A 13,735-nucleotide genomic window follows, 5' to 3' on the forward strand; every position below is an offset into this window, starting at 1 on the left:
AACTTTTATTAGAATATAAACTTTACTTATCTATCTACTTATCAGTTACAGAAAAACTCTCAAGAATCAACGTTTCATTAGAAATTTTAACGAAAACAAAAAACGTTGTCGTTTCTTTTTACCCGATACCCTATTTGAGATCATCCCGAGGGGTAAATGGGAAAGGTATGGGGTAATTAGAAACGACACAATTAAATCTTTATAATAAACTATAGTTTTTTTGGTTGGCACATATCACACACGTACCCTAGACTAGTCTCGCCAGCAGTACATTTTTCATGTGCCCAGAGTTTACAGATGACGCACATAATCCAATCCTCTGTCGGCGGAGATTCATATTTTTCGTTGCACATTATACAATAAAACTCTTCTTCTAACTTATTTTCCTTTTTTAAATTTTTCCCTCCTTTACCCTTGATTTTTGGATTGGATTGTCTTGGATTTTTTTTTATGGTCTTAATGTTCTTTTTTAGTGTTTTATTCGGAACTTTTTCTTTTTTGGCTTTTCTCTCATTTTGTTTTTTCTGCTTTCCCTCAAGTTCAATTTTTATCGGTGAGCTGGATAAAATTTGAGAATGTCTCTTATTCTGTTGCACAGAAGTGGTTCTTGTTTTAGGAATGATAGGCACATTAATGATTTCGGCAAGAGGCACAGTTTACATTTTACATTACATTGTGTTTTGTTTGGATAATTTTTAGTTGATCAAAAAACAGATTCACTTCGGTGACGTTAAAAGCCGTTATTCTATTAAGTGAAGTAGCTTCTGGTATCCGTAAACTGATGGAAGGATGTCGAGATATGAAGCCATAGTACCAGTCTTTCCCTGCCAGCTGGGTTTCTTTGTTAAAATTGTGTTTCAGCTTATTAGCTTCAGCAAATCGAAAAGCAATTCTACGTAATGAACTTGGTGTTATTCCATAAAAAGTCTTATTATATATTTTTCTAGCTGGTCTTCTTGTTCTCTATTAAATACAGCAGATCGACCTTTTTTTAGTGTCTTGACTTTGTTTTGTTTTAATTGTTTGAATAATGTTGATTTTGGTATTGAATATTTGGTAGCAGCTTGGCCTAATGTGAGCTTCTTATTTCTAACATCTTCAACTGCATGGCGAAGATCTTCAATTTTGTATTTCGATTCAATCTTTCGTATATAGTTTCGAGACATCTAAAACAATTTTTAAAGTTAAAACATTTTTACATAATTAACCAGCAGCACTAGGGGTAAACTGAGAACGCGAGAGGTCATTGAAAACGTTATTACCCGCCTGATGCCATTCCCAATTGCCCAAAGTAGTCAATATATATCAAAATGGCCGCCATCCTCAATAGTATTTTTGATAACCTTCAATCACGTAGGGTTTGGAAGCAGATAGTACATGCATGATAATAACAAAATATGGTGCCTTTGAATTCAAAAATATGATAGTTACACCTATTATAAGACACGACAAAAATTATAAAAGAAATGCAAAAAACATTGTTCGACTTACCGTGACAGGGTACATGTGGCCTTTCACTCTTACTATGTACACTTAGGGGCGCTGGATGCGTCTGTTGAATAAGCGCGGGACGGTGTAAAGTGGGGGGAAGTATTATTTACCTAGCTGTTCCCAATTACCCGCCGTTCTCAATTCCCCCACTCTCCCCTATATATCCAATAAAATGATAGAAGACGACTGTCATTTGCTCTTTTTCAAAAGCAGAATTACTCAGTTGAATAGTTCTGTTTTCACTAAAGTGTACGTTTCAACTTTAAATAGGTTCACATCTTTTCCGATGCAAAAGAGCACTCTAGGCGGAATGCGAGCAGTTTACCCTCTGTGTTCCCCCGTGCATTTCGACAGTTCGCCGCCGCCAGCCAAGATATGTCGCAATCCCATCCAATTTGCCTCCCGCCGCTCGTACTGCTGCTCGAATAAAGCGGAAAATCTTACTCCGACGACGAAAGAATAAATTATGCTGACTTCAATATCGAACCATCTAACATAAGTACTCATATGTATACTATTTACTTTCACCATTCCAACAGTAAACTTTTGTTTTATCGACTCCTATTATTTTTAAACAAAATATCACCTGATTCTCTTTTACGTTTAGAATTTTAAAGGCAATACAAAGTTTTAGTTGTAGATAAATATTTATTTTTATTTTAACATCAGCTATATCGAGAAAGCAAGTCTGTAAATTGCAAATTATAGCTTCATGTTAATAGGAAAGGCGGTTAATAAATTTGCCTCATGGGGCGTGCATCGAGGAGCGTTGTGTAGCTAAGGCAATATGCGGTTGCGTTTACTTTTATTTGTTGCCAACTTGTTTTGGATTTCTTGCATTTTGCCGACTATATTTCTGCTTAAACAACGTCTAGTAAGGAATAAGCACGGTCGTTTGGCACGTGCTGGGAGCCCCCACGCCGCTGTGGTGTCGGCTAATAGCTCTTCGCAGATTCAATTTGCCATCAAATAGAATATAGTCTCCCGGTGCGCCGTACGCGATCATTAAGTTACACCCTCGTCTACTATAAAGCTAGTAAATTTAATAGAAACCAGAGAATGCTAAATGTTACTATAATTTTAATTCATTTTCTGTTAGACACAGTGCTTATAAAATATTACAAGTCATCGCTCATAGATGCTTTTTCGAACTTCATTATTTATGCTTCCCATAAAATAGACTACTCTTGTTCTCAGATTAATTGTCTACTGTTTATGTGTCTACCTAAAATTGTAAACGGTAACAAACTGTTCATAAATGTCTATATATTCATGTTTACATGACAATACATAAAATTGTTGGTGGTAAACAATTGGGTTGGGTTTGACAGTAGCGGCCCTTATTGTGTTTGTCTTTGGAAAGCTGGCGAACAGCCACAAGTCCCGACACCGTAGTATTTTTATTCCTATCTTCCGACTGATATTGCAGTTTACTTATTTTATATATTTACTTCTTCGCTGACTTTATCTTTAAATTCTTTGACTAAAAAAAATTTTCTAGTAGATTTTTATCTTGTTTTTTGTCACCATTTCAAGATTTTGGAATACAATATTTGTTACTTATTATCGATTATCAGTTTCTATATAGAACTATAACTGTACTTGTAATACTATATAAAAAAAGAAATACATGTTTGATCCTGACATTAAAAATAAGATGTGGTATGGTATATTAAATTCATTAAATATTATATCGAGGACACTCTTACTAAAACTTATATATCAACTCGACACCTTTTTCACTGCAATCTCTTGTCGATGTGATGTGAATAAATTAAATAGTGCATTCTGTCCATGCTAGATGGCGTTACTTGTTACAAAAAAAAATAGTAAAGCATTTAAAGAGAGAAATCTAAAGTAGCTTTTGTCTTACTTAGTTACACTTACTTAGTTGCCAGTAAAATTATCTTTATATTATAATTCCATTATCGTTATTTTATGTAGTTATTTTATGTTGTGAATACTTAAAATATACGTATGTTCTATGTGTCAAGTAAAATTATCTGGTTAGAACTTTGATATTCTAACATTCATATTGCACGAAATATTATTTGCGTATTTTCTTATAAAATTCATATCGTATGTTCGAGCTGAGCAACCAATACAATGTAATAAAGTTTAGTGTTATAGCAGCAGTGTTCGTATAATGTGATTCAAAGGATATGAGTTGAAATGTAGAACATAAAACTTTTGTTCTTATCATAGTATATCTCCAATAGGGACATATCTCATTTCCCCGGATTTCTTTTATACTCACTATACCACAGTCTTGTTTACCAAGTAAAGGGTTCTCGACTTGCCTTAAAACTTTATTAGTAACCATTTATTTTACACTCCCAAAAGAAGTAGATTTGTTGATAGGACAATAAACTTTAAATACATAAGTATAGATATACTTCTCTTATAATATTTGTATGACTGGATAACAGAAAACTAAATTTAATGTAACTGTAACTAGGTATAACTACAATGTCCCTTATAATGTATTCTAGAAGGTTCTTCTTTAATATCATTAACTCATTATTTACTTCACGTATTGTACGAGAAGCAATAACTATGCAGACTGCATGCAAAATCATGACAGTGACAATCTGACACCGTTAAATATGGTTGTGCTTAAGCGCCTTGCTTATTGTAAATACAAAATATTTTACACTCTTCTGTAATTCAATATTATTGTTTTAAAATTTACAGTCTACTGATTATTATTAATTGACTATAGAGATATTTTCATCGCTTATCATTAAATATCTGTCAGAGATTTCTGAAATAACAAGAGGACCTGTGACAAAAATACCAAAAAAATATGAAAAGTATTATGACGCCCAAATTGTTTTATGCTATCGTCTTTAAACATATACTCTCACCCCATTTATTAAAATCCATCAAAGCTGCAAATGGTATAATTTTGTATCAAATTAAAAGGAAATTAAAAAGTTTCTGATACATATTAAATAGAAAAAAAAATTGTACGGAGTTGTGTCTATGAGTAAATTTTGCTTCGCAACAGGCGATTTTTTGATCAAAGGAAAAAAGTTCTTCATAAAATTTAAACGGAATCAATACTGGAATAAACCCTTTTCATTATTATTTATTACTAAAATAACTATCAAAATTAATTCTAAATTGACTATGCGAACATATCGCAAAACATATCCACGAAAGATACGAACGAATTGAAATCCCTTTTTTGGAAGTACCTTAAAAACACCGTTTTACGATCGGATAAAAAAGGCAACTCTTAAATGAATTTATAAACGCTACGTAATCGATACTACAATATCGTGGAAATGTTAATTGAATTACGATTCCATTTGATCGGTCTCCGCACCATATTAATCGGAGAGCGGCCTGTATCGAAATTCCATTTGGAAATGCCGCGAGCTAACGCCGCTTGATGTCGACGTCAGATCTGATTGATCCGCTGTGAAGGCACGCGCTCGGCTTACAGGAGCACGCCTCACATGCACTCGTATTATTTAAAATCCTGTCTTTGTGCATGCTACCTATGCCAATGCCGATTTCATTGTAGTATTCTCATTTCAAATTGAGCTATTACTTTCAGCCGACTTCAAAAAGGAATAGTTTATTATGTATATTAGATGTTGTGTGACATCTTCGGCAATTCTGAACCATTTTAATTATTGCTGTTTTTATTGTAAAAGTTTTGTTTCCAAGTTGTAGGTCCCATCTTACTGTTATTATATTTGAAGTCGATATTTTCTAAAATAAATGAAATATTACCTACCACTGTAATTGATGATATAGGTATATCTATGAAAACACATACGAGTACTTGTTCTAAGTACATTTTGCTCTTTTAATACTGGTTATCCAGTTCGCAGTAATTAGAACAAAATATTAACATCACCGACAACTTACAAGGAAGAAACGTGCTACGACATAAATAAATTATACAACGCACCATTTAACGACACCAAACTCGGGCACCTTGCAACCGCCTTCTCATTGCACCGATTTACAACTCCGCCTTAACGATACTGATAAATAATCGCCAAGATTACGCCACTTATCTTGTACGAATGAGATTTATTGCCGGTTGTAAATAAATAAGCTGTAGAAACGCTGAATCCGCTACGTAAACAACCGGATTAACTGGCCAACAGTCATAATAGCGAAATTATTTGACACTCGAGAGGTTTCATTACAATATGTTAATTTTATTTGCCCATAAAGTGATATTGACATCAAGTATCTTGAAGAAATAAATGCACGACTGTACTGTACTTGTATTCCTTCATGAAAAATGTAATTGAATGATTTATCTCGTTGGTCACGTTTCACCGCCATATGGACATCTCATGAATAAGTAATGTTCGGCCGCGGTCGTTGTTTCAATTAGCGGTTGTGTCGCCGGTCGGGCACGACCACCTCCCGCCACCGCCGGCCACCTCTCCACAAAACGATCCAACGCCATTGTCATGAAGAAACGAGTTAGTTGTAGGGATTACATTATCACAACTTATTATTGTCTATACTTCACATAAAATTTTATAATGACAAGACAAAGGCAACAAACTTTTATATTAGAAATATGTAGCTTCCAATTGGAATAAAAGTTTGAATTACATCATTTATTGCAATTACTAAATAATAATTAACTGGAGGAGTATATTGAGTAACCAGTAAACCAGATTTTTAATGTTATGAAATATTATTGTTTTATTTTAAGAGACTAACGTAAAATATTCTATTAACTGAATTACTTTAATTTATTACAAAAAAAAAAAATTATCAATCCAAGTCGGGGACTTCCAATCTGACACCGGCACATCATAGTACACTCCATGATGCTGAGGACTCAGATGTATCTGACATGACACTAAAAGAAATTTTAGTAATTTATAGGTGCGATAATTTGCAGCACAATGTCTTCACAACAATAGTGTTATATTAAACTACGGTCAGTGGGATCAACAAAGTTCATTAGCAAGAGTCATACGAAAGTCCATTATAATTGAGGAGAACTGTAATGAGGGATAGTAATTATGTGGTAACATCCTGCGTTACATCTCCGCCGACATACCCGTTTAGGATTAAAGGGATCTTGCGCGACTTGGCACCACGGTTAAATTGATATCTGCAACTCTACTCGACTCGTTTATCTATGTAAAGGGCCGGAAAGCAATTCCTTTTATTAGAATTGGGGGCATAATCGTGCCCGTATATCTTTTTGTTGTGTCTAGAGAGATACTCATACAATCCAAGTCAGTTCAAGTTTTATAAGATTTTTAAGAGTTACAACACTTAACACAACGTTTTTTATTTATATGCGAATTTTTGTTATCCATTTTTACTGTAAAAATGTTTTCATATTTCACAACAAGTAGGATCTATTTATTTCGATTGGAAACATTTCAATATTGGCATGATCAATTTACAACGTACGCGGATGCAGCGCTTTTTGAGATTTAGTTCCGGTCGACGACCACTCCCGGAACCGACACCATTTATATAGACCTAAACCGGCCGCGAGTAATGGCCTCTACACTCGTATAGTTGTGAGAGATTCAACCGGAATTCCAATCGCAAACCTTTAACCGTTTTGTATTTCAATGTGAATTTACCAACTTATATTACCTATAGTTTCATTTCTAGCAGCCATATTTGTCTGTATTTATTTCCCATTACGATCATAAAAATATCAAAGAGACGTTAGCACTCGTGTAAAAATTTAAATTATGCATAATTAAAATCAATAACCATTAGGATTTATTATACACGATCATAGAATTATTAAACTTATTCTAATAAAGTTACAACGCAGTCATATTATTCATTTTTATCATCCATAAAAATGAATGGCAAATCAAATTGGACGCGAACTTCTTCAAGTAATAATAACGTGGAAGTTCATTGAGCGAGGGCGGTCGGGGAGTTATCCATTTACAGAGAAGTTATACTCGTTTTATTTTCTTTTGCCGGTACCGGGGAACGCTAGTCGCTGAGCATCAGCCGCTTTCCCCGCTTGAGCGCACGCCTTTCGAACCCTACCGTAAAATAGACGCGAAATGTGATAAATGGAAAACTCTTTTTATTGTCGGGCCCCGGGCACGTTATGGGTTGGCTCTTCTCATCCCGCTGCGCCCTTATTCTCCCGTCTTATCAAGTTTTCTTATATCCTAGTTACCGCTCAATTTTGTGAGCTTATAGGTATAAAAATCTTTCCCTCTCTGCTCCCCTTCGCAATAGAATTGAACTCTTAAAGTATCAGTACATGAGTTCCCAGCTCATATCAGCTTAATATTACAGCTTAAGTCTATTGGGAAATTTTGTTTCTCGGTTATTATTTGCTCAGTCTACAAACTCTTTAAACATAGCCTCTCTTATTCGTTCAGTTCTTTGCAGAAATTTATTCTGATGTCAAAATACTGTGAAATATTAGCAAGTATTGTTTCATTACGTTTCACTACGAATGAAAATACCACATTATGTATATTTTGTAGGGCATTACGCTGCTTCAAGACGCTGGTACGTCGGATGATAGTGGCCGGGCATCAGAACGGCTCACGGGTAGTTCAGTCGCACCACGCGATCCTGACTCCTCGCGCGACCGTCTTAGTGACGTAAGTATTATTATACTACTACATCCCACATCACCCCTTAATATCATATAGTCTTTGCTATATTTACCAACCTGTTTTTTCTCAACGTGATTATTACTATATATTACTAGTTGTTATTACTGCTCACTAATAAGCAGACTATCAACATTGCAGTGATTAGGTGAATCTACTATCGTTTCAAATTAATATTCAATCTGGGGTTGATTTCCAAAAATGCATGAATAAACCTTTTTAATGTCGTGTTTGTACTGATTGTTAGATTGTAATACCAACATGTGTTCACACATTCGTTGTCTTCTGTTTCGTTGCAATTATTTTCTCTCGTCTCTCCCACAACTATACCTGAATTCATCAATAATATTATTAAATGATTTATAAAAGATGCCACCTTTGGTATGTTTACATTTATTTGAATTGTTCAATCACTATATAATTTGAAAAAGGGGTAGAAATCCCACACATATTTAACTCATCTGTCAACAACAAATGGCACGATAGAGCGACTTAGTCGAGGGCGAGACGGGATAGACCTCACTTCCCCTAGTCATTCCAGTCCACTCATATGTTCGCTTTCTCTCTCCTGCCTACAGGCCAGTAGCCGCTGTAGTTCCGGAAAAGGCTATATCGTAAGTACACTCATTGTTGTCCTTGTCTAGTTTATGTTTCTTTCTGGCATGCTCCCAATAGGATAATAACCCTAAACTATATTGATTTTATATTTATTAACTTGTTAGTGGGCACTCCAAATCCAGTATCAGAAAAGTTACGTAACACGTAATAGCCATAATTTTCGATTACCGTGTGCAAATTTACTCCGATCACGCAACACACATAGTCCCTGTTCGATATTCGGCGCGTATCGCAGCTAAATCACGAGATTTGTCGAGGCGGTGCCGCTCCGTACTACATAACATTACCTGCGCCCGCCCTGAATACTTCATGTTCTGTATTTATTTGAAATTGTAATATCTCAGCCTGATCCCTTGTTGTTTCCCTTGGCGCGAACTTACCTCGTAAATATCACGTAACGTATTCGTCGATTTATGATACGATGATAGGCTTCTTCTCCCATATGAATTGGAATTTTTCTATGCTTGAAATCGAAATGATATTTCCATAATGAAATTGTGTTTACGTAAGTCGACATTTATGTGTGTAATCATCTTTGTTTAAATAGTAATTTATTTACATTAATTTAATTGATCATAAAAAAATTATTGCACGGCAATTCATAAAGTGACCGGTACCATCGGCTGTGTAACAAAAGGTGCAAATATGTATATTAATTGCATTATCCTGTTAGAAGTAAAGCAGTCATCAATGTCATTATTTATTTAGCTATTATAACTGCAGATTTTTTTTTTTCTTTTTATCTCTTAACCATGATTTTCGCTTTGCTTCAACATAGGTGTGGGAAATGCATTCATTGGTGTTAGTTTTAATATTCTTAAATATTTATATACACTATCACTGCCTAAATAACTGTTGATTTTCTGTTCACGCATGCGTCTATTGTAAATTTTCAAATATTCGCATGTGTTTTTGCGTGTAAAATTTATAAATCCTCATACCAATCTGCAATTTTTTAATATAAAACTTTCTCTTTTTGCAGTGTGATAGTGAAGGCGACGACGATAAGGCAAGTACTTTTAAGTATTTACTAAAATTAAATTTTAAGAATTCTCAATCGCAATATTATTATTTTTCTCTTTTTACTCCATCAAAATGTAATAAAAAGCTTTTCATTCGGTTCAGTAAAAAGATATTTTAGGTACGGTGCATAAATTCATTGTATATATTTAATTTTATTAATTTGGTACAGAGTAGTTAAAAATTTCAAAGTAGCAATTGTTTCGTTTTGAAAAAAGTATTGAATCAACATCTGAAAACATAACCAATATTGTAGACGTCACCATTCCATAAACTTTTATATAATAATATTTGTTTCGATGCGACGATCAGATTAAACGTTGGCTAAAACAAGAGGGTAACCTCTTGTACAGTTTATACACTATCTACTACTATACAGCCATAGTTTTGTAATATATATAATTTTATATTCTAAGATAAATTAAACTTTTCAAGAAGCTAATATCAAGAAACATTACACATCCATGCTATTATAGCAATACTCACGAATGTAGTAAATTAATTAAACCAGTCTCCAACTTCGGCTTTCTGAGAGTTGGAAAAGTTGAAACAGAGCGTTGGAAATAAATATCCGTGTAATGTAAGTGGCAAAGTTGTTCGTTCCCGGTTTATTAGCCGTTGGACTCGCTTGCGAGTGATTAATCTCGCGGGGTGAGATGTCCCCTGCACCTGTTTACAAATTGTTTAATCACACTACACCCTTCTACATTTCACGCTCCCCACCTTGCTGTAATTATATCAATTACGTATTAAAATTGTTTTAGTTTTTTCACCAGCAAACTAAATTCCTTTTACTATTCTTTAATCAATTAATTGTTGCAAAAAAAAATTATTTTATATTATTGATAATATTTTACCACCAAACCTTTTTCTTATTATTAAAAATAAAAAAAGATACACTTTTGTACTTTAACTTTTAATATAGTTATCGATTATAATGAAAATGTACATATTAACCCTTGAAGGGATTTCTTCCAGTCAACCTTGAGAACCCTAAAGAAGAATGAAATAATCCTGAACATAATCGATATCAATAATAAAATTATAAGAACAACAATGTATGTACATTGTTTTGCGCGAAAATTAGGCCAGTCATCTTTAAGATTAAATTCTGAATATTTGTTACGTTTAGTCATATTGTTATCACGTATTAAGTAAAACTACGCGGACCGGCACGTGAGGCAGGTGTAATTACTACTCGTACTAATTTAAAAGTGAACGTAGGTAAAACTTTCTTACAGCTGCATGAATACTCGCGCAAATGTATTATGTAGTTAGAAGGAACAACGCTGCTCGCTTTGTACTCGGACTGCACTCCCTTTAGGGGCTTTACTAACTCGTCAACAGGTTGTGATGAAATGTGAGTCAAATGCAGAGTTTGAATTTAGAGCGCTCTCCTCTATATAGTGCAAAGGGCGCTGATTACGCGACGGTCTATTCCGTAATTACTAGATTGGCGCAGTCTGAAAGTGCCCGTAATGAAATACATTACACCGCCTCTGACGTTGGTAACAGCACCAGCATTGCCGACGGGGTTTCGTTAAGATGTAATCGCACCGCATAAGGAAGGGGTCCTGCGCTTACCTGGCCTCCCCACTCCTCTTTCTCGCATTCCAGAACACTTTTATACGAACTTTCCGGACAGACCTCGTATAGTGCAAAGGGCGCTGATTACGCGACGGTCTATTCCGTAATTACTAGATTGGCGCAGTCTGAAAGTGCCCGTAATGAAATACATTACACCGCCTCTGACGTTGGTAGCAGCACCAGCATTAATTAAATATAATTTATTAAATAAATGCAATTATTTTCATTTATAAGTGCAACTCAAACAGAGAATATAGTACAATTTCGTGCTTAAAAGCCAAATATGCTTTTATTCTTTCATAATTATCACCTGATATCATCATCATCATCTATTCAGCCATTGTTCATGCACTGCTAGACATAAACCTTCCCCATAGACTGCCATAAAGAACGGTCCTGAACCACCTGCATCCACCGACTCCCTGCAATGCATTCCAGGTCGTCACTCCATCTAGTATGGGGTCGTCCTACACTGCGTTTACTTGTATGTGGTCGCCACTCAAGAACCTTTGTTCTTTTATAATTACTGCCTAAAAATATTAAAGAAACAATATATGAGCGTCGGTCTGAATTGTTTTGTAAGGAATATAAGAAAGACCAATGTCTAGAAATGGACGATGTAAATTAGGTTGTTTTAATGTACTCAGAATAAGCTTTATTTAAGTAGACTTATAGAATGTAAAATTTTAAAGCGTCACTATCTGTACAAAAAATTTCTATACCGAGCACCATCTACATTTGTCTTGTATTTTTAATAACCATATATTGAACAAGTTAAATTTATGCATTTAAAATAGAGTGTAAATAAAAAACAAATCCTAGATCGGAAAACTCTAATGTACCTAATCAGCGGCGGCAGTTCTGCAAATCCGTAAGCTTTAAAGACTGATAGCATTGTTCGGAAGCGGCCGCAACCCGAGCTCGTCCACGTTCCCCTTAATCTAATTATCTGGCCGCTTCGCTGCCGAGTCGCTCCGTCCGAAACACCCCACCCTCTATCTCAATTTCCCCCGTCGAGAACGTTTAAGTATGAAAGTATTTTATTAAGCAATCCATCCCTTAATATGAAAAGGAATTTTACGTTCAGACTTCGCAGCTTTTCATATATATGTAATTTGATTTTGTAATCGTTTCCTATTTTCATGTCTTTGATCTAAAGTATATTTAAGAATGAATAAAATGGATTTGTATATAACTACTTTGATACATATTATACATAAATTTAAATTACCAATTTTCTTTATATTCACTATTTCATAAAATGTTTACTCTTTTGTTTAACATCTTTAATTTGCAAAATACACTTTGCTTTGTACTGCGTAAAATATACTTTTCACTTAGTACAACATTACGTAATAATTGTAGTTGTAATATAATTAATTAATAGATGTTTGGAACATCTATCCCTAATGTTAAACATAATCGAATTAGAAGTCGAGTGGCACAATAATGCCGTTAAATGGATATCTGAGGAGGAAATCATTCTCAGTCTGCTCCTGTTGTGCCGTAGTCGATTAATTAAATTATCCCAGGAGAGGTTGGCGGCATGGAGCGAATCGCTCAAGGCGTGTCACTAGCGAGAGCGAGGGCGGACATGAAAGCGAGCTGCCGACGGCGGTAGATAATGCTCGCTACAGTCTGCCAGAGAGCGCCACTAACTCGATCCCATTCCACTTTGGCTATTTGCACTCGGGGTTCAATTATGCCTCCACTTTGATATGCAAATCCTGTCGCTTTTGGCTAATTACGTAGACGCTTCTGTAGCGCCTCTCCTGACAACGTCAACCTGCAGTGTTTCACATTGATTTCACCTGCCACAACCAAACATTTGTGGTAAATGGCGTATTAAGAGACTTTATAGCTCTTCAGACATTCAAACGTATATAAGCTTTAATGTATTATTAATGTATTTACATATTATTACTATATTTAATTATAAAGGCATTAAGACTTTTTACAAAAACAAATTAACTAAATGTTTATGGTTAAACTTCAAAGTTTCTAACTCGGTATGAGACGTTTTACTATCACTTCATTCCATTATATTATTCTACTGTAACTTAAACGTGATTTCTCTAATACTCAATATGGATTATTTAGGTTCATTTTTAAAATCATTGTTTTATATAAATTTATGGTTTTTTTTGTCACTTTGCCGTCATAATTCTTTTCCTTTTTTATTTTTCCATAACATTGAGGTCGATACTGAGGCGCCGTTTCTCTAATCCTATCTTTAAATTTTCAATTAGATATCACAGCGAAATCTTTATTATTTGTACGAACCAATGTAAACTAAATTTCTAATAGATTTAAGTCAAAATTATTGTAAACTTTAAGAGAAATCGCGACTCAGTGTCTGTCGCAATATTATTAATTGTTATGAATATTTGTCATCGGCCCAACTACCTATTTATTCAACA

The 13,735-nt window shown here is 34.6% G+C and overlaps 1 protein-coding gene across 1 annotated transcript in view; it reads left to right on the top strand.

Annotated features, from left to right (window-relative positions):
• The window catches only part of LOC113520763 (atrophin-1-like), a 72,300-nt gene that overhangs the window by 13,720 nt on the left and 44,845 nt on the right, over positions 1 to 13,735 (top strand). Inside the window, exons 4-6 of the mRNA XM_052897383.1 lie at positions 7,959 to 8,078; positions 8,669 to 8,704; positions 9,691 to 9,717. Of these exons, the coding sequence (XP_052753343.1) occupies positions 7,959 to 8,078; positions 8,669 to 8,704; positions 9,691 to 9,717 (183 nt within the window). The remainder of the gene's footprint in view (positions 1 to 7,958; positions 8,079 to 8,668; positions 8,705 to 9,690; positions 9,718 to 13,735) is intronic.

This window comes from Galleria mellonella, unplaced genomic scaffold (genome assembly GCF_026898425.1).
Source record: "Galleria mellonella isolate WM207_F2 unplaced genomic scaffold, CSIRO_AGI_GalMel_v1 utg36, whole genome shotgun sequence".
NCBI lineage: Eukaryota > Metazoa > Arthropoda > Insecta > Lepidoptera > Pyralidae > Galleria > Galleria mellonella.